Source organism: Channa argus, chromosome 18 (assembly GCF_033026475.1).
Source record: "Channa argus isolate prfri chromosome 18, Channa argus male v1.0, whole genome shotgun sequence".
NCBI classification, from domain to species: domain Eukaryota; kingdom Metazoa; phylum Chordata; class Actinopteri; order Anabantiformes; family Channidae; genus Channa; species Channa argus.
In genome coordinates, this window is record NC_090214.1 from 21,597,527 (window position 1) to 21,619,820 (window position 22,294).

The 22,294-nt window shown below is 38.3% G+C and overlaps 2 protein-coding genes across 3 annotated transcripts in view; both read left to right on the forward strand.

The window, feature by feature from the left end:
• Positions 1–1,559: 1,559 nt before the first annotated feature.
• mvb12ba (multivesicular body subunit 12Ba) lies at positions 1,560–19,095 on the forward strand. The gene is made up of 10 exons (XM_067484659.1): positions 1,560–1,822; positions 8,754–8,876; positions 9,443–9,550; positions 9,734–9,830; positions 10,011–10,140; positions 10,471–10,614; positions 13,579–13,673; positions 15,221–15,276; positions 15,671–15,730; positions 16,112–19,095. Exons 2-10 carry the CDS (start codon positions 8,766–8,768, stop codon positions 16,196–16,198), a joined length of 888 nt encoding a protein of 295 aa, XP_067340760.1. The 5' UTR covers positions 1,560–1,822; positions 8,754–8,765; the 3' UTR covers positions 16,199–19,095.
• Positions 19,096–21,577: 2,482 nt separating this feature from the next.
• LOC137104152 (LIM/homeobox protein LMX-1.2-like) overlaps positions 21,578–22,294 on the forward strand; it is a 46,473-nt gene continuing 45,756 nt past the window's right edge. Inside the window, exon 1 of one of the 2 annotated variants that reach the window (XM_067485036.1) lies at positions 21,578–21,868. The gene's annotated coding sequence lies outside the window, so the exon portion shown is untranslated. The remainder of the gene's footprint in view (positions 21,869–22,294) is intronic. The other variant, XM_067485035.1, reaches the window with a different exon arrangement.

Here is a 22,294-nt window from a genome sequence, read left to right on the forward strand (position 1 = left end):
CTGTCTTTTCTTCAGTGCCACTGTCTCTAAGCTGAACAACATCTCTGTTCTCACCACCGTCTTGAACATCTTTCCTTTCATTCTTGCTGATACTCAAATACTTTTATTACACAACACTTTTGTGACCTGACACCCGTTTCTCCACCCGTTCCAACCTGCTTGCACATGCCTCTTCACCTCTTTTCCCAGTGGAGTACAGGGGCATGAAAAAATAAAGATAAATACGAAAGCCAAGTATTAACAATTTATAATTCCACTGGTAACTGGTCCACTTGTTCACAAATGTTGATATTGTTTTTGGTATTTTACCTTTTAACATTTTAATGCTGCATTGGTTCACATGATTTATAGTAAACTGCCTAAAACCAACAAAATCAGTGACATGATGCTTAAAATAAAAGGAATCGTATTGACCTACATACCTGCACTTCTTCCGTGAGGATAAACATTTAAATTCTTAGATTCCCTCTTGTAACGCAGCTTCTTGTTTGCATTTTAGAACACGCCAAGTGTTCAGTGAATGTTTGTTTAATCTCAGTACAGTGTGTGCTTCAAGAAATTCTGTCCAGTGGTCTTGAACGGCAGATGTGTTTATTACTGTGTTTTTTTTACAGTTGTGTCCTCCCATTATCTGGATTACATTTAGCACATCATTCAAAATATACAAATTAATAGCTGACATTAAGGAGGATCTGCTCAGGCCTCCAATGACATGTTTGCATCATCGATGTCTTGTGGCTTGTGGCCTCACTGCATATGGCTGAATATGACCTGCAGGACTATACACTCACTGGCCAATTTATTATGTACACCTGTACAATCAAATGCAATCCAACACAGCAGCTCTGCCATGAATTCTATTTTAACAGTTTTTCTCAGTTTTTAAGTTGAAACTGGTTCAAAATCGGAAAAGTAAAAATTATAACATTATAAAAGTAGAATTCATGGCAGAGCTGCTGTATTGGGTGGCATTAAATTGTACAGGTGGCTACAGGTGTACCTAATAATGTGGCCAGTGAGTCTAATTGACAGTAATACTGTATTCAATTGACAATGATTTCAGTTCGGGCCCTGTGGCAAAAAAAGACCAACAGTACAACATTTAAATATAAAAAATTTTGAACATATCACCTGTACCATGGAATACCTGACAATACTGGACAATCTTGTCATAAAGGTCTTATTCATTGTTTCTCATGGGTTTCATATTCCAGGCTACTCAGTTCAAATTCTGTCATCAAAGTCATATCAAAAAGGTCAAACATGTTTTAAGATAGAGTTCCCGTCGGCTTTCCATTAAACCAAAAAATTTAAATATTAACAGCAATTACTGTACACAAAGTAATAGCACCTCTCCTAACCATGTTTAACATGTTAGAGGTGGAACCATGTTTAGGACTGGGTGCCAAAAAAACATAATAAATGCTGGAAATAATAAGAGTCTTGTGCAGAGTGACAGTAGAAGGTTTATTAACGGGAAGACGTAAACCACACGCTGACCTTAAAGCGTCACTAACGTTACTAAGATCCTGTGTTTACATGTTCGGTACGTAGACACCGGGGCGGGGAGGGTAAAAGGATCCTCCACTTGGTTTCTGCTGATCACCCCCCCTCCAAAACCCTAACAGCAGCTCCAATGAGAAACCTTGCGAAACCGCTAGCTGAAGACCCACTATGCAAATATATAGGTTATAAGGCAGATTTTGGGTTTGGTTGCTGATTTGAGCTGTTTCGTAAAGATGCCATTGTCCCCAAAGCTGTGAGACGGGGAGGGAGGAAAATACTCGAAGACCGGTGATTTCCAAGTATTTATTCTCGCTGGGTAAGTGGACTAACAGCTATTCATCTTGTTAGCAACCAAGCTAACATTAGCCGCTACTGCAGATTCAGTCGCTGTTAGCGACAGAAACATTATGTTACGTGAAAGCTGATTTTCTTTGACAGTTACACACAGCAATGACTGGGATGTGTATAAAGTGTTCTTAAATCGCCTGGTGTAAAAGCTGCGCCCACCGGCATCGCCAGGAAGACCCTGGTCAACGTTAGCATTTGACAGCCTTGCCCGTTGGTTGTAACGTTAGCTGGTATTTGAACACTAGCGTGTGTAGCTAGGTTAGCTGCCTAACTTGTAGGCTGGATGTCTCCCCGCTACTGCTCGGCTACAGCTGTGCAACCACGGTCCGTACAAGAGCCGATGTAACTGTTCTAACATGCAGCGTTTCACACAGTGGTGCTGGGTGTTAAAGATCCTCAGTGTTGATGGTACAAATAGTGACTGTATGCTATTTTTTTGTATTTCCATATTAACAGTTCACTGACTTCGGCATATATCATTGTCCAACAGCAACTTGCTTCAGAAAGGCTGCTGAAGTCCTAATTCAGAGCAGGGTTTAGTTTTACACTTGAATATTCTGAAGAGAGAAGAGGTCTTATTTCGTTTTGAGAGGTTTTGGTATTAAAAAGTAAGGATGGGCATCGACCAAATGGCCGATGCTGAACTTGAAAGAGCAGGGAGATCGATCTGTTCTCCCTCTCTCTCGTTTTGCGTCACATAAAATGCAATTTAATAAGACAAATGTGCAAAACTTGAATGACAATATGAATCATTTCAAGTCATTTAAAAGAAACAGTATTGAGCAAACTAAATGAATTCGGAACCACGATGTTAATTTCGGTTTTAACTTGTAGAGCATTTATTAATAGAGCAGCAACACGAATATCTGATCAAATTACTTGACTGCATTTTTTAATCATAAAATACACACAGTCAGTTCTGAAACTAATCCACTGTGATTAAAAAACAAAACAAAAAAAAACCTCATACAGTATGTGCTGATATAACTGTATGATCATCTTGGAGGCTGTAGTGTGTGAAGCCCTTGAGGGTGGATGGTGTTCTGCTAACAGGAGTTTCTAATATTTATTTTATCACATCTGTATCAGTGAAGCTATATGCTAAGTTGCTACAGAAACACCTCTCTGTATGACAGCAGTATGTTAATAATGAGCATACAAAAGCTGTATCAACTCCTCTAAAACTGTTTCAAATTAAACTGATTATTGTCACCGTCATGAAGTCAGGATTTATTGTAGGACTGTTTGAATAAACTGTCTGTAATAAACTGTCCAAGGAACATACACATAAATAATAGTCCTGACTATAATTAATGGGTGAACATTAAAAAAGAAATAAGATTATAGAGATTAGTCGCTTGGTGCATTTACATGGACTTTATTAACCAGGTTACAGTCGGCTTATTCAGGAAAGCTGATTTCTTAAGTGTCATGTAACTTGGAAAGCCCGTTTCTGAAATTGGAGTAAGGAATTAGAGAAACCGGGTTCCCGAGGTAGATTTATGTCAGAGAACAGCAATTTCTTTGCCATGTATATGCGTAACCAGGTTTCTAATCGGTTTTTGCCAACTGCACATGTGTAACAAAGGGCTACAGACACAGTTTACTAATGAAGCAATGGTGCCACGTTTTTAAAACAAACTCTGTCTCAGTTCAACAATATTCAAAACTCATTTCGATAATAAATTTAACAGAAAGTGCCTCGTAGAAGTCCAAATAGGTCGTATTCCCTGCAGATTAATTTTTCTTCAATTAAACAGTTGGTGTAGATCAAATGTGTGTGTTTCTATTCTCGTTTTTTCTTTCTCATCTCAGCAGCATCAAAGAAAAAAAGTCAGGAAGCAGCTTTTTCTGCCACTATGCAGTTCAAATCTGTGAGCTAGGTTTCCAGAATAAACACTGAGGTGAAGGAGAACTCAGATTACTCCTCTGCTACATGTTGTATGCAAAAGTTTAGGAACCCTTGTCAATCTCCATGGTTTTCATTAGCTATTTCATTTTTGATCTATCAAATAAGTGAAGGAGTTAATGTTTTAGTAGTGAAATGAGGTTTATTGGGTTAACAGAAAATGCGCAATATGCATCAAAACGAAATTAGACAGGTGCATAAATTTGGGCCCCCAACAGAAAAATCACATTAATATTTAGTTGAGCCTCCTTTAGCAGAAATAACAGCCTCTAGACGCTTCCTATAGCTTTTAATGAGTATCTGGTTTCTGCATGAATCTATTTTGGACCATTCCTCCTTACAAAACATCTCCAGTTCAGTTAGGTTTGATGGTTGCCGAGCATGGACAGCCCGCTTCAAATCACTTCACAGATGTTCAATGACATTTAGGTCTGGGACTGGGATGGCCATTCCAGAACATTGTACTTGTTCCTCTGCATAAACGCCCGAGTAGACTTTCAGCAGTGTATTGGGTCGGTTTCTTCTTGTGCGACTTTGTGATTGATTCCTCAACATTATTCTCAAGAATCTGCTGACATTGAATGTAATCCATGCGACCCTCAACTTTAACCAGATTCCCACTGGCCACACAGCCCCACAGTATGATGGAACCTCGCCCAAATTGTTCTGTGGGTAGCAAGTGTTTTTCTTGGAACGCTGTGTTCTTTTGCCGCCATGCATAACGCCCCTTGTTATGACCAAATAACTCAGTATCTGTGTTTCATCAGTCCACAGCACCTTATTCCAAAATGAAGCTGGCTTGTCCAAATGTGCGTTTGCTTACCTCAAGCGACTCCGTTTGTGGCATGTAAGCAGAAAGGGCTTCTTTCGCATCACTCTCCCATACAGCTTCTCCTTGTGCAAAGTGTGCTGAATTGTTGAACGATGCACAGTGACACCATCTACAGCAAGTTGATGTTGTAGGTATTTGGAGGTAGTCTGTGGGGCTGTTTTTGACCGTTCTCACCATCCTTCCCCTTTGCCTCTCCAATATTTTATGTGGCCTGCCACTTTTGGCCTTCACAAGAACTGTGCCTGTGGTCCTCCATTTCCTCACTATGTTCCTCACAGTGGACACTGACAGCTTATAATATCTCTGCGATAACTTTTTGTAGCCTTCCCCTAAACCATAATGTTGAACAATCTTTGTTTTCAGGTCATTTGAGAGTTGTTTTGAGACCCCCATATTGCCACTCTTCAGAGGAGAGTCAAAGAGAACAACAACTTGCAATTGGCCACCTCAAATAACTTTTCTCATGATGGGATGCACCGGTCTATGAAGTCCAAGGCTTAATGAGCTCACCAAACCAATTGTGTGTTCCAAATTTATGCATCTGTCTAATTTCGTTTTGATGCATATTATGGATTTTCTGTTAATCCAATGAACATGATCCAAATTTAAAATAACCAGGTTTCTTAAATGCATGTAAACGACTTCCTGAGAAAGCTGGTTTCTCTGTGTAACCTCATTACTTAAATGCACAAAAACTGTCACTGTCGCTGCCACATCTCTGGCCTGCTAATGACAGTGGGGGATATGGTTTGGGCTGCTGTCAGACAGATAGTCCACCAGAACTTGTTCACCTTTAAGATTTGTAGTAAACTAAGCTGGATGTTTAGGCTACAGTAGCGTACATACAGTCAGCTTTCAATTAAGCTAGTAACAAACAATTAGCAAACAAGCTTCCTGTGATAGCTTCCTGATATTTTGTTTCAACAGTAGCTGCAAACGGGAAAACACACAGCTTCAAAGCCCGGGGACACTTGCAGAGAGGGAGACAGAGAAGGAGGAAGACGACTACAGGAGAAATCACAGAGTTAATGTCATACAGTAGTGACAAATGTGGGGTGAGAGAGGGACAAGAGGAGGGGGGTCCCCCAGCAGTCTATGCCTTTAGCAGCATAACCATAACTAAGCTTTATCAAAGAGGAAGGTTTAAATCCTAGACTTAAAAATAGAGAAGGTGTCTGCTTCCCGAATCAGAACTGGGAGCTGGTTCCACAGGAGAGGAGCTTGATAGCTAAAGGCTCTGCCTCCCATTCTACCTTTGGAAATTCTGGGAACCACAAATTGGCCTGCATTCTGAGATTGAAGTGGTCTACTGGGCTATGAGGTCTTCAATATGAAATGGAGCCTGACCATTCAGAGCTTTTTATATGTAAAAAGCAGGGTTTTAAATTCTATTCTAAATTTAATGGGAAGCCAAAGAGAGAAGCTAGTGAAGGTGAAATATGATCTCTCTTGCTAGTTCCAGCAGCACTTTTGCTGCAGCATTTTGGATTAATTGCAGGCTATTTAGGGAGTTACTGGGGCATCCTGAAAGTCAGGAATTACAGTAGTCCAACCTAGAAGTAACAATCTCATTGACCAGTTTTTTGGCAACACTTTGAGACAGGATGCTCCTAATTTTGGCAATGTTCCGTAGGTGGAAGAAGGCTGTTCTAGAGATTTGTTTTATATGTGAGGTAAAGGACAAATGTAATTATATAATTATACACAAATATAGTTTTATCAGATAGAGGAAGCCAGCAATGCTGCAGATTTCATGGCTGAAAGAGCCACCACCAGTTCCTGAAGACATGAATTGTTTGCAAAGTACAGGCTTTTCAAATGCAAAGTTTTTACATAAACACAACGAACCAGAACCTTTTATTAGCTTTTTTTGACATTCAATTGAGTAACTGGATAATAACAAATACGTGTATAAAAAGTGATTTTGTATTTGCAGTTCTAAATGTTGCTCAACAAACTACCATCAGAGAAGACTTCTCTTTTCAGTTTCATAGGCTAAATATAGATCAGTATCACACCACTGCTCAACTGTTTTTACCAAAGTTAAGACTTTTATACAGCACTTCCGCTCAGGTGTGAACATCAATTTATTTTTGGTGGATTTGCAGACTGTGAGCCTTAATTGAGCCTTAAAACAATCGGTTGATTTGCCATAACCCTGATGGTAAATGTGAATATTTATACTCTATTTAAATATTTAGATATTTTTATATTTATTTATATAATTATATATTTTTATTTATCTATACTCAATTACAAAGTCTGTAATATCTTGTGAAACCATGTGCGGAGTATGTGGCTCCATCTCAATTTGTAGGGGGAATTTAAAGGTCCAGTCTTTCAAAAATACTCAACCCAAATCAGCCCAAAAATACTTGGACACGGACAGACTAAATAAGAGAACTACACATGCAGGCTACACCCTCTGCAAGAGAGAATCTGTGGGGTCTGTTTGCACTGCTATACAGAGTCTAGTGTCTCAGCTCATTAATCAAAAAGCTTCCTGGGGTCAGAACCCTGGGTTTGTCTTTTCTTTAGTATTGGTGTGTCTCAATTTAAAGTTGGTCAGTCTTTCTACGGAGTTGGGTTTTCTCTTTGTGTGTCACAACTCTGCAGAGAAAGCTGTGGTAGTCAAGGAGATATGCAAGAAGCCTCTGTTGTCCAGGAGGGTTTCTGCTCTGAGCAAATTGATAGTTCTAAACTCTTTAATACTAATTAATACTACTGTATTGCAGCCTACTACAATAACTGATATTTGGATTGTAAATAATAATCAGTGACAATTTACAAGAGTTATTCCTTTACTCAGAAAGCTGCTTTAGTGTTGCTTTTGTGTCCAATATTACTAAGAAAGACAAACAAAGGCAGCAAATCCTTACAAATGAGAGCCCTGAACTGTTGTCTTATTAAAGTTTGTGCCGCTGTGTGTGGACGTGCATTGTGTTAGTTTGTGGGGCGTTGTCTTGAGGTGCTCTATTGTTTAATGTGATGTCATGTAAATGGAATGTTTGCCGTCGAGGTTATGTTGGTTACATGGGGGGGACATCAAAATGTGAGAAGGTTGAGATTAAGTAAAAAATTTGTGCCAAATGAAAACCTGATAGTCCGTCTACTTAAAATGGATTCAGCAAAATAAACATATTCATCTGTGCACTTCTTTTCTGATGATATCCCTGATGCACCTGCATTTTTAGCTTAATTTCTGATTTCTGTGGTCCACCCATAAATAATTTGTCGCCTTAAAATTTATTCAGAAACCTTTATGTAGGCTGAGCCTTTGAGATCTGTCCATTTAAAAAAAAAAAAAAAAAAGCTGTTGATCCTAGTGACCAAAGACAAATTGTCATGAAATGGATACATGCTTATATGAAATGCATACCATTCATTTTATGGCCTCTACATTCTGTGGATTGTAAAAGACCAAAGTGGCCAAAAAGCTGTCAGTGGTGGCTGTGCTCAAGGACACCACCGTGGCTGAAAATGCGCTTAGTGGGATCTTCCGCAGCAGGCACTGCCAAAACTGGCGGCCACAGGGAACGTTGTGTTTATTGCCCAGAAGAGATGTGTCAAGGCTAGACATAAAGACTAGACTTTGAATCCAAGGCTGTTGTTTGCAGGTCAGTTTGCCTCTCCTGTTAGATAATTGTGTTATACTTTTTTTTAAAAATAATTTTGCATAGAGGAAAGTAGTACTGGATGGTATTATGGTTCAGACTCATTCATCCAGTATTACACCAGTTCTGTAGATTGTGTTAGGGCAGGAGCAAGGCTGACTGAGTCAATAGGGCAAGCAGAGTTCTACTGTGAAATAGGATTTTATATACAATTGCAATCCACTTTTTTTTTCAATAAATATAATTACAATGTAAGATACCCGCCAAAAAATATATATATATGTCAGCTGCTTCCATTTACACTCCATTTACATTTTTAATGACAAGTTGTTAATTGTTAATTAATTGCGTTATTAATTTTTAGGCGATAGAATCGTAAAAGTTGAGAAAGTTTTGATGAATTGTTTTGTTTGTTTTTTTTACAAAACTTGTTTTGTGACAGAGCTGTGTCTGTAGACTAAAGAAAATGGCCCAGGAGTTGTAGCAGACAGATGTTCATTCTTATTTCCTAGAATCTAATCCGTCTGGGTGATTTTTGTTGCAGAACTCTACGAATATGCCTGAGGTTCGGGAGCTATCTGAAGCTTTGCCTGAGATGCCCATGGACCCAATCACTGGAGTTGGAGTAGTTGCCTCCAGGAACAGGGCACCCACTGGATATGATGTGGTAAGTCCCTGATCACAACTAGGGATAGGTGCACAGGTTAATGCCAGATGGTGACAACATCAGCCCAAACATAAAATGGAGTAAGTTGTGGTCCCCCACTGTCTAATAAGTTAAATTCAACAGTATGTTTGGACTAAAACCAAAAGCAGCAGATGTTGTAGCATTACACAATAAACTGTTTATCTCGGTTTACCACTAAAGTGGAACAGCATTGGTTTTTAGACTTAATCAGAATCACTTTCCTCACATGGTGAAGTTTGTTTACAGCGGCAGTGGATGTCGTTTTATTAGTTTGTATTATCTTTATTCCCATTATGATGTTTTCCTCTAAGATAATAAAAAATTCCTGAAGCATTTTATGCATTTATTGGGCATTTACCTGCTCAGATCTCTATGGGAATTTGTGATGTTGAAATTGCAATAATTAATACAGCTAATTCTACAGGCATTGTAAGCCACAACAATCTCAAAAAAATCCTGGAGGAACTAACAGAATGTTTTATTTTTTTTTTCTTTCATTTGTTGTTGTTGGTCGAACAAACACTGGTTTGAACCTGTGCTTCCAGATCTCTACAACAACTGACGGCCTGGATGCTGACCTATGGAAAGATGGCCTTTTCAAATCCAAGGTGACTCGCTACCTCTGTTTCACCAGGGTCTTCTCTAAAGAAAACGTAAGTTAACAGACCTCATCTGGTGTGTGTGTGTGTGTGTGTATATGTGTATACATGTATATATATGTGTGCGTGTGTGTGCCCAAAACACTTTATACCATTATAGTTCTTTTGGTCTGTTTTTCTTTCCCTTTGCTTACCCACCTGCCTTCTTTCATTCTAATTATTTTCCCCCTGTCACAGAGCCATTTAGGCAACGTTCTTGTGGATATGAAGCTGATAGATATAAAAGACACCTTGCCTGTGGGATTCATCCCAATCCAGGAGACTGTTGACACTCGTAAGTTATCAAGTCATAAAGAAAGGCCCTAATACAATCCCTGGTTGATAAATATGTCGGAAATTTACCGAAGCGAGAGCCACGATATTAGGAACTTCACAGATCCTCTTTAGCATTATTAATATATAGGAGCTGACAGCCTTTTCAGCCTGTGTGTCTCTCTTCTCTTGTGTTTCATAGAGGAACAGGCCTTCAGGAAAAGGCGACTCTGCATCAAGTTCATCCCACGTGACTCCACAGAGGCAGCCATCTGTGACATCCGCATCCTGGGACGTTCCAAACAGGCGCCCCCCCAGTACACCTTTATCGGGTGAGAACCTTGCAATTACATGAGCAGTTTCACTATTATTAATATCTACATCAATGTAGATACTACTGAAGCTTCCTTCAGACACTGAGCCAGCTAGGTGATTAATAAACTTATGCATTGGGTCAGGACGTAGGTGGATCGCAAAACGCACTATTCCAGCAGTCAGTTTTCAGATATGGTATGAAGAAGCTGAAGCATTACTGACAATAAACGTATTGCATATGTCTGCATTTTGTTTATGTTTTGCACATGTGTGCTCACATTAAGGTCATACATAATCCGCGTAATAAACCATTTCTGCTTATTAATGTTTATTTTCTTGTTTGACAGAGAGCTCAACAACATGGGAATTTGGTATCGCATGGGGAACGTGCCACGGGCGCAGGACTCCACACACACACCAACTAGCAACAACATCCAGACTGTGAACTCCTCCTCCAGCTCAGCCCCGGTCCCAGCAGCTCCTATGCCAAAGTATGTCCACTTACACAATGTGTTTCAGCATAATACACTCCCCTCCTGAAGTGTTGGAACAGTGAGGCCAATTCCTTTATTTTTGCTGTAGACATAAGAAGCGTTTGGGTTTGACATCAAAAGATGAATATGAGACAAGAGATAAATATTTCAGCTTTTATTTCCAGGTATTTACATCTGGATCTGAAATACAACTTAGAAGATAGCACCTTTTTTTTTTTTTCAACCCACCCATGAGCAAAAGTATCGACTGACAGATGTGTTCTGTGTGTCCTATGACATTGATTATTCAAACAATAAATAGCAACGAATGTCTAGGCTCAGTTTAAGAATTGGGTTTTGCTTGTTCAGACTGCATTCGTAGTTAACAGTGTCAACCAACAAGAAAACAAGAGAGCTGTCTATGGGTGAAAAACTAGAAATCGTGAAGGTGCGAGAAGATGAAAAATCAATCAGAGCCATTGCACAAACATTGGGAATACGAACGTCCTGACGAACAAACAAACCACTAGTGGACTAACAGACGTGGAACAGGTAGAGAAAGGAAAACAACAGCAGTTGTTGACAGAAACATTGTGAGAGCTCTGTTAGAGACATCAGCAATAACCTCCAGAAGACAGGAGTGAAGGTATGACAACATACTGTTCGCAGAAGACTTAGCATATGCAGGCTACACCAGAAGATGCAAACAACTGATTAAGAAGAAGAATAGTAAGGCCGGGCTGGAATTTGACGAAAAGTAAAGAGATGAGCCTCAAAAATTGCACTGAGACTCTCCTCAGACATTAATCAGTGACAGAGGCCGTTCATGTCCTTTACTCAAACGAACGGGAAACTGATTTATCTTTAGATCAAATGAAATTGGAAAAAGTGATGCTATCTGAAAAACAAAGAATGCCAGTGATGGTTACGGAATGAGGACAGTTGTCTGCTGTGAAGTTGAATAGCTGATGTACATAATGTTCTATTCACTTTGAAATCCTGTTGTTTTTTTTGTTTTTTTGTTTTGAACAATGATAATATCCTTATTTTTATCAGGAAATATATGGGGTTTATATTTACATTTAACAGACCCTTATATCCCTTCTGTGTGGTGCACATGCAACATTGAGACAGTGATGCTGCCTGTTTTTTTTGTGTGTGTTATTGTAACTAATACAAAGAAAACAAGAAACAGAGAAATTTGATTGTTTTTTGAAAAAAATATTTGCTCAGTTGGGAAAGGTGCATGTTTACCTGTGTGGCAATCAGATCGTTTTTTAAATGTTTCGGGGGAGACAAATTCCTTTTATTTTGAAAGAAAATTTGGTTTTAGTGGCAGCATATATTTTTTTAAAAACAAGCGTAAATATGGGGTAAAAAAGGTCATTTAAGTGGCCTTAAACTTGTTGTCGCCAGACAGATTGGTCTAAGTATTTCAGAAACTGATGTTCTACTGGCAATTTTCACACAAAACCATCTCTTGGGTTTGTAGACGATAATCTGGAAAAGAGAAAATAACCAGTTATTGAAAAAAAAATTGCCTGACCTGATCAGTCTTGATTTCGGTTGCAAAATTTGGATGGTACGGTCAGAATTTGACTTAAACATTGTGAAAGCATGAATCTATCCTTCCCTAAATCAGTGTTTTAGGGTGGTGGTGGTGGTGGTATGATGATGTAAGGGATATTTTCCTTGCACACTTTGGGCCCCTTAGTACATATTGAACATTGTTTAAATGCCACAGCCCACCTGAGAACTGTGTCAGTATTGACCAAACCTTCTAAGGGATGTTTCCAGCACCTTATTGAGTCTATGGCATGGAGAGTTAAAAAAGTTCAGAAGCTAAAATGGGTTACAACCCTCTACTAGCAAGGTTTACTGTATAAAGTGGCCTGATATCATTAGGTATTAATGGATTCGTTACAAATAAGCCAATTCCCCATGTTGTGTGTAGTATTTTACCCCTTCACCATCACAGTTTTGTCTACTTTTAAGCTGTGTACTGATAATATGTCAGATGGTCCCTATTTCCTTTGCATTGAGGACACAGCTTCCCTGGTTTTTTTTTAACGGATTTCAAAATTAGACTTAACAGGCCACAGGAAAGTTTTCAACTTCCCCTCAGTCCATTTTAAATGGCTCCGAAAAGGTGGTGCTGTTTCTTCTTTATATATGGTTGTTTCTTTAAATTGTAGACGTCTAACTTGCATTTGTGGATTCAGAGACAAACTTTCCTAACTGACAGTGGATTTCAGAGGTGGTTTTCTCAGTCTATACTGTGTTTTCCACCGGAAATCATGTCTGTTTTTAATGCAGTGTAGCTTGATAAATTTTATTACCAAGGTGTTGAACACAGCCTTTTTTACCCTTTTAAAATGTTCTATTTACAGAAAGTAACAGCATAAACTCAACACACTATTATCGCCAAGCATCAGCCACATCACAATACACTCCAGGCCAGTGAGACAGAATTCCATGGTACTGATAAGCCAAAGATGCTCTCACAAGATAAACACAGGAAAATGTTAGTTAGTTTGTTTGTTTTTTCTCCAAATCTAGTAAAGACAAATCACATACCTATTGTGTATGTACAGTACTTTGAAAGTGTCCTTTGTAGCACTGGATGCTCATCCTACAGGAAATCTAAAAATCAACCAGATGTAATGAGAGTTTCAAATCAATTGAGTACTTTTCAACTTTAGTGTTTGCTTAGCACAAAATACTTGCATTGTGTATGCATGGGTCCATACACAAGGAAATAGTGTCCAGCAAACCCACAGTAGGATGTTTGCCCTGTGTACTCAACTTCAGTACGTCAGACTACTGAAGGTCCTGCCTGTCCAGGTTTACAGCTCACGTTACTGTCTAAAGAAGCCTGATTAGTAACATCAGAATGACAGTATGAATTTTAAGTTCTTTTTTTTTTTTAGTTATTTTTTCCCCCCAATTTGATAGGCCATTTGCTTTTTCTATTTTCCTAAGGCACATTTCTATGACCCTCCCGGCCAGCTTCAGGGGGAAAAACACCACCCGACCAGACTATGAGCACCAGAACTCCAACCTGTATGCTATCTCAGGTCAGCAACAGTTTTTTTTACTATGCATTTCTTAACATCTTCTCTACAAAACTATGACTTATGCATATGATTTGTTTAACTGAAACATTTAAATTGTTCAAATTTGATGGAGATGATATGAACAGGAAGAAAAGGGACAATATTTGGAAACAAACACTATTAAGATTGTGTAACATCTGCTGATTCATGCACAGTTGTAGCTTCTCACAAAGTTATGATGTCAAACCTCTACTGGCCTTGTGTGGCAGCAGCATAAAATATTGCCCACATCCCCGAACAGTGTGATGTCAACTTTATATTCTCTATGGGAGACAAACCCACATAAAAGGAGAAAAAGACCGAGACAGGGGAAGAGTTGATACAAACTAGGGTTATACGTGGCCATTATATCCAAAATAAAAAAACAAGTGTAATGAGCTGAGCAACGGTTAAGTATGATCTGTGGTCACAGCTTCCCGAGTGGTTTAGGGAGGCTTACAAGTCAATTACTAACCAACAGCCCAGACAGGATGGGAGACTTTAGGTAATAGTAGAAAGCTGAATGTAGTGAGGGCGGCTTTAGCTCAGTTGGTAAGGCAGTCCTCCACGGACCACAGGGTGTCTCTGGGGAAGACACTGAACCCCCAACAGCTCCTTCCCCTCCCCAGCTGTGCAGGAAGGGAATTCGGTGTAAAAACTGTCCGAAGTCAACATGGCGACATTGATCTGCTATGGGAATCTGAACTCACGGGATAAACCGAAAGGACAAAAAAAAAAAATGAAAAGAAAAGAAAGTCAATAGTAGTTATTTAACAAGGCGATCTAAAGAAATCGATTAATTATAGGCATTTCATAAACTTCTTACTACCAAAAATATGCTATTAGCCTACCTGACAACCGTTATTATAAGGTCGTTTTCCTCACGATCTGGGAGGAAAGGATCCACCTGAAGAAAACTTTTAAATTCAAAATTTGACCAGGGTTAAAAATTGTTCAACATTGCTAATTTATTTTGATATCGGTTCCTGAACGATACCAATTTTATAATGATATATTTTATTTAAAAGAAAAAAAAACGGGATTGGACTGTTATTAGACCAACATAATTGTAACTTAGTGAACCTAATAAACTGACAACTGAGTGAACATTAATACATTTCTACAACAAAATTACATGTACTCAATATTTCCTTGAAACATAAAATTTTTTACGATTTTAAAAAGCTTGAAAACCATGAAAAATTTTCTCTCTCCTGAACAGTTGCTCCTAGCAGAGGGAGGGTCTGTTTGGGAATAAGAGAGACCACCTGAAGTTGATCTGTTTTAAGATGCTAAGTTATTCTGAATGTCATTGTACATACAACTCTTGTGTCATGGTGAATAGCGAGAAAGCTTTCTATGTTAACACACACCGATAGTCGATGGGAGACGACAGGGAGAACTGAAATTATGTACATGTTTCTGAGTGTTTTAATAAACTACTTTCATGCATGTTTGTTAGTCCTTACTGTTTCTTGGGCTCTACATTACACACATTTAGATCACATGTATTTCATTGTGTTTTTCAGCGATGGATGGAGTTCCTTTCATGATCTCTGATAAGTTTGCCTGTGCTTCATCTGACGTAAGTTACCTCTAATCTTAATTGAACTGAGTATGGTTCTCTGAAGGCGTTGTTTTGAGTGATCACATTTATGCTTTACTGAAACCTTTCTGTCTTATAGAGTTGTCATGATGCCAAAAACTGGCCACCAATGCTACTGAAAATCCACAATTCTCAATCCCAATTTTAATACCACAGGAAAAAGTAAATCAATCAGTGTGTAAATGGAGCCTTCAAGAAACATAATACAGTGCCAAAACTACAAAAAAATCAACCTTTTTATTGTGCTATAACATCTCTATACTGCATTTGTATATTTTATTTTTGATAGTTGATAGTGTGGGTCTGCGTGTTACCATAAAATTACCATAAAAATGCATTACTGCTGCTATTTATTGGCGTTTTCCATGTTCAGCTGCAGCAGGTGGATCTGATGGGCATCACAATCAAGTCCCTGGCTGAGATCGAGGAAGAAGTGAGTAGACAGTTGGATACAAGTTAGAAACCCTACATGTATGATGCATCCAAACCACCTTCTTAATTTCTTAACTCTGTCCAGTTAAAACATTCTCAGCTGTTGCTGAGAAAAGGGATGATTCCTTTGGACTTTGTTGTAGCAAGTGATAGTCATAAAAACAACAGTCTTTTGAACAAGGAAAAACAATTTTTCACAGATTTGACTTAAAGAATATGTGGAAGGTAACTAACAGAAAAGATTCTGTAAATACACCACCTGAGGTTATGGTGCTACTTGGTATATTAAACTGTATTGTTGTGAGTCGCTGATGTTTTGCTGATAAATTAATTAAGACTGCTCATGTTCGAAAGTAATAATGTATGACTGTCCTTCTGTCAGTATGATTACAGTTTCCGCACAGAGCACAGTGCAGCAGCTCGTCTCCCTCCCAGTCCCACTCGGACCTCTCTGAGCTCTGAGGCCTGAGGGATCCCTCTCAGTCCTGTCATATACCAGCAGAAGAGGCCTTTACACAACTACTGACCTGCCCACAACAGACAATGACACCTCACTAAAACACCTTTACTGAAAAGAACAATAACTGATAAATTGCCCTTGACAGCTCCTGGGGGAAGTGGTGGTCTTTCAGTGTGCATTTGAAATGAAAAGACAACTGAAAACATTGAAGGATGGAAGCAGAACAAGGAGGTGTAGAAAAAAAACCCACTTAGTACAACGTTGATGAGCTGGCTGTCAAAAGGAGAGGAAAGTGGCAGTTGTTGGACAAAATGTACTCGCTGCCCGCTGGAAAAGAATATTATGTGGTTTTAAAACACATTTCAAAAGAATTCTGATGTTTATTTCCCCTGTAATCACCAAATCCTATCTGAAAGAATAATGATACAAAAAGGATACTTTATTCTGAAGGAAGGCACCTGTAACAGACAGAGACTGAAAGCAGATGTGTTGTTATCCTTCTTGCCGCTGTTTTGAATCCAAGCACCAGGAGGGCAAATCAACCCAGGTCTGGTGTTGGCAGTATCGAAGGAAACAGCCTGGGATTTTGTGTTAAGCTTGTACTGTTGTTGTTTGTGGAGAAGGACTCATTGTTCTCTTGATGTTACAGTAATATACTGGCGTGAATGTGAGTTCACTTTGTCTTTGACAGTTCTGGTGTGCTTCCTGTTTGCCACAGATATTCTGTTAACCACTCCTGCACTGTCTTACATTACCACTGTTACCGTTAAAAGGTTGCTAAGCCAGCACCCAGGTTACACTGCTGGAATCCATGTATTGTTGTTTTGAATTTTGTCAACCATAGCTGAAGTAACAGCTACTGTTTTAGGACTAGGTCTCATTTTTGTGCAGTAGTGATGATATAACACTTAAGTTTTTTACGGCATAAGAGTGCTTTTTCTCAGTACTTAGTATTACTATGAATACAAACACTTAAAACCATTTTTACCGTGAAAAGTAGAAACCTGTAATTTACCTTAACACCCCTTCTTAATACGCTTAAAATATTAAAATTAACAATCTTACCCCAGTGCTTTTTACCATTATCCATAACATGTATTTTGTTAACTTTTCATTTACGCTGCCTTTTTTTTTTTTTTTTTAAACGGCTATTAACATCAGCAGAGGAACTGCAACCCAAATTCTGTTGGTCACACTATGAATCACTTTTCAAGCAACAATTTCCTAAGACGGTTCTGTATGCAACAATTGTATTTTAGAGTTTGGCCTAACTGTTAAACACTTTATTATCGGTTATTGAACGTTTCTATCACAGACGTCTATCACAGACCTTTCCGTGGGAAAGGAATGTACTGCTAGAGCTTACCTGTCTTAGGAATCAGCCACAGACCACCATTGTAACAAAGAGGAAGGGTTTAAATGGCAGAATAGAAACAGACAATTTTAATGATTTTGAGATGATTATATTTTTAGCATTATCTTAGCATATAGTTTACCACACGGCATATTATTTTTGATACCTGACCATTTACTTGATACGTTTTGGTCAGTACCACTAAATAATATTAAGATGCAATACCTCATCCCAAGTCTCTTTAAAAAAAATAATACCTACCTGAACAAATTAAGTTAACATCCATTTGTGACTGCAAAGCTATTGCAGTCAGAAAATCTAGTCCATTCTTGTATCATAGGTGAAAAATTGTCAGAAGTGCTCTTTGCTTTTTGTTTGTTTTTAAGTACACTGGTTACATGTGAAAAGAAATTGTGCCTACACTGCATGTTTATTCTCTTTTAACAATAGTTGTGTTTTCTCTTTAACACTCTTTTAAACTGTTAGTTAAAATGAGTGAGAGTTTACTTTTGTCCTATTGGACATGTAAAGCCCACTCCACTCAAAACCACTAGAGTTCAGTTCTGACAGTGAGCCATGAAACTTTGATACTAAGAAGTCAGTCAGTGTTAGGTCTCAGCAACAACACTGTGAAGCAGCCCACATTATCACCACAGTTCTAGCTATTTCTGCATTACATGCACACTAAAACAATGTTGATCAAAGTCTTACGTTTTTGGAAGGTTTGTTATTTTTAAGTTCATGAGGTTTAGCTTCAATGTAAAAAGAATTTTTTTTTTTTTTTTCTGGCACAGAAAGGATTTAATTCATTAAAGCTCAATAATAGTAGACACCATTATCAATATACTGCTTTTTTCAGAAAGATCTCTTAATGATATTAAAGTTTGTACTGAGCAGGGCATTTTATGGTCTTAGAGTTTGTCAGTGCTCTCTGGCTTCAAAACTGTAACATGGAGACACATTTCCTAAATTACCTCAAGTGTTAAATTTTATACTGACATTTATATTTCGTATTGGAAAACATACAAAAAAAAATGGCAACCTCAACAAACACAATTGTTTCTAACTAAACACAAAAGTCCCAATATTTCATGTCTCTATTGAACAGACCCAAAAACAACATAAAAATTTAAAGTGATGATGGAAAAAAAAAAATGATGGCAACAATAGACGGAGGATTTTATGTGATATTTGTATTTTTGTCCTCCTCAACATCCTTAGCTACAGAAAGTGTTCACTTGAGATTATGACAGGTGGTTCAACTAGTTATTAAAACACTGTTGTCATTATTTTTTCCTCCATCACTTTGTATGTTTAATACAGACATAAAAAGATTATGACTTTGGTTTATCATCTTAGAAACATTGTGTTTTTTATAATTATGACTACATTTCATGACCAATTATTGCAGTGCCAGTACTTTTTTAGTGACTTTGTAATATAATATCCACTCTTGCTTTATGTGTTGTTAATGCAAACACCTCCCCTCCAAGTTAATTTTGTAAATTCAGTATATTGTACATTGCTACATCAATAAAATCATAATGTCATATCCCTTTCCTCAAAAAGAAATTCTCTTTTCATCTACTTATTTAGGTGTTTCTACATCTGTTTTTTAATCACTGTTAAGCCACTGTAGCATCAGTCAAATTCTTTCTGCAGATGTGGTGAATTAAAATACTACCATTTTGTCAAAGAACATTGACAGTAACTTAACATTGATGAAAATATATCACAGTTGTAGCAACTGGAGGCTGTAATAAAGACAGCATTAGCTTTTGAGGTTGTGTGGTCGTATGACATGGTTATTCTACTGATATAATTGCTGATACAAAGTATGTCCCGTATACAGAAACATTTAAAATTATGTTCACAACTAATGTCCCACTTTCACATGTTTGATAGATTGCATGCATGGGATGTTTCAATATTTTTGTTGCATATTGATTAAAGTGAAATTTTAATCACAACTGCATCACTTATATTTGTATTACAAGGAAGTTGGATGAAATACTTCACCTAAATTTTATTTGGTATAGTTACAAAAAAATTGATTGTGAATGATACTAGATTTTTGGATAAGCTGAAAAAGAGGTTTAAAAGTATAAAAATATGTAATGTGTAGCTATAAATTGTCTGATATTTTCCAGCAGAACCAGGCTCAGGGTGGATGGACATCTGCCTCGACCGGTTGGGGTGGAGGAAAGTGAAGAGACAAAAGAAAAAGCAACAACAAAACATCGGACAGGTTGGTAGGACCAGTAGCTGCACGCTGGAAGACACACAGCTTCAAAGCCGGGGACACCTGCAGAAAGGGACAGAGAAGGACAAAGACAACAACAGGAGAAAACACACAGAGTTAATGTCATACAGTGGTGACATTAACTGTAGCTCAGTTGCTAAGGCAATTGACCATGGACCACAGTGGTTCAATCCCCGCTCCTGGCTACAAGGCGAAGTGTCCTTGGGCAAGACACTGAACCCCAAGTTGCTCCCGGTGGGTCAGGTGAGCACCTTGCATGGCAGCCACCGCCATCGGTGTGTGAGTGGGTAAATGGGAAGCTACATTGTAAAGCGCTTTGGATAAAATATATAATATATAAGCGACTATTTATTTACCATTTTACAATTGCGGGGTGCGAGGAGAGGAGAGAGGGACAAGAGGAGGAAAGGAGCTCAGTGCATCGGGGGTGGGTCCCTCAGCAGTCTAAGCCTATGGCAGCATAACTATAACTAATTATATGCTTTATTAAAGAGGAAGGTTTCAACTATGGTGCAGGAATTACATTAGATATCAAATCCTGAAGCTACAGTCAATGCATAACTCAAATTGGTAACCAGATTTTTTGATATGAAGCAAAGTATTTGCATACAACTATTTGCACACAGTTGTCCAGCAGATGGCAGCACCAGACCACAAAGAGGGTTAGAGAAGGACGTCAGAAGCCCTGATTACCACCATGGGGACTTTTCTTCAGGAATTCCATCTAGTCTGGGGGTTGTACTTTCTGAAGGTTTGAGTGCTTTAACTTTCCAGAGGCCTTGGCCCTGCTGTGGAAATGTAAGTTCCAACACTGTGGAGGGACTTTTACTGCAGGGATGGTTCTTTGTCTTTAATCCTAGTAAAGCATGGACCACGCACACAGTCAACACACTTTTGTCAACACACAGCTAGTATGTTACCATGAAAAAGTTAGCAAGGAAGAAAAAATTCTAGAAGAAATGATTTTTAAAATTCTATAAAAATGGACTATTTAGAATTTTTGCCTCAAATCTGGAGTAAATGTTAAATATGATGGCTGTCTAACAAATGGCAGCAGCGGCAGACAACAAAATGAGTTACAGTTTTTTAACATTTGCAGAGACCTGTGTACAAGAAACCTTTGACATGAAGGACCTACAGTGAACATCTAGACTGGACCAATTCAGCTCCACTCTGTATGGCACAGCATTTGAACTGCATTCTTTCTTCAACTACCAAAAAACATTTGACCTAAAATCCAACTTTATTGTACTGCATCAGACTTCATTGTTTTTTTCCCATATTTTTTAAACACAGAAAAGCTGTAAATACTAAAGTGAAAGAATAAGGAAACCAAATGAAACTAAACAAAGACTTGAATTTCCACTTAGTCCATTTGTTGCTGTTTATTAGGTCCCAAGATTCTGATAACTGACTGAAAAAGCTTGTGTAGGACGTTGCACACATATACATTAGGGATTCATCTTTATTGCAAATCATTTCTAGCCGCTGGGAACGTGTGTTTTCCTTTAGTTTGACACAGTTAATACAACAAAGGTTTAGCTTGCTGAATAGCATGTGTGTTAACTTTTTGGAAAAATGGTGTAAGAACTGTAAAACCAATGGAAAAGTGTTAACAAATATGCAAGAGAAGATTTCTGCTGTGCTAAGAAGGTGAAAATGAAGATCAAGTGGATCTTTAAAAATCTTTGTCAGAAGTTAGTTTTTATGTTTTCCTTATCAATATTAGTTTTTCCTGTGTGTCTTTTTCATCTCGTGTTTGTAGGTGTCCCTGCAGTTCTTCCCCTCACCAGATGAGGCTGTCCATCACTCCGTCCCACCTCCGGCTGTCTCTGGTCTCTCTTGGATTTCCACTCCTCAGCTGGCAACCGGTCATTACACCTGATTTGCATTCGTTCATCTATTTATGTCTATAAGAGCTTTTAGTTTGCAGGGCTGTTGGCTAATTAGTCTTCCTCTGTTCCTGATCATCACCTCTTCCTATCCTCGTCCATTCCCTGACCACCAGCCTCATTAGTCTTGGAGCATTGTCAGATTTTTTTGTAGCCTGTGCTTTAGTCATGTGAGTACCTCTTTTACATAGTGAGTGTTTTTGTTTTTACCCAGTTAGTCCTCTTTAGTGAGTGTCTTTAGTAGTAAGTTGTATTTGTAGCAAGTATCTTTTGTTCTACCTTTTCCTCAGCCTGTATGCTTTTTGTCTCTAAAAGTTCAAATGTTGTACAAAATTGATGGTGAAGGTAAAGTAGGAGAAAGGACACTTTATGGGTAATTTAATTGAATTATTGCCAATAATAAATCAGGAAGATCCATAACACTGGGCAGCACAAGTCTGGATTAATGGATAACCTCCACTCATACCCAGACATTGTCACTTATCTTGTTTTTGGGCTGAGTAACTGTTGTGTGAACTCTCAGAGAGTTAAAATGTTTTTAAAAAGTTTAAATCCCCTTGAACTTCAACATTTTTCTTGATGTTGATGTCTAAATT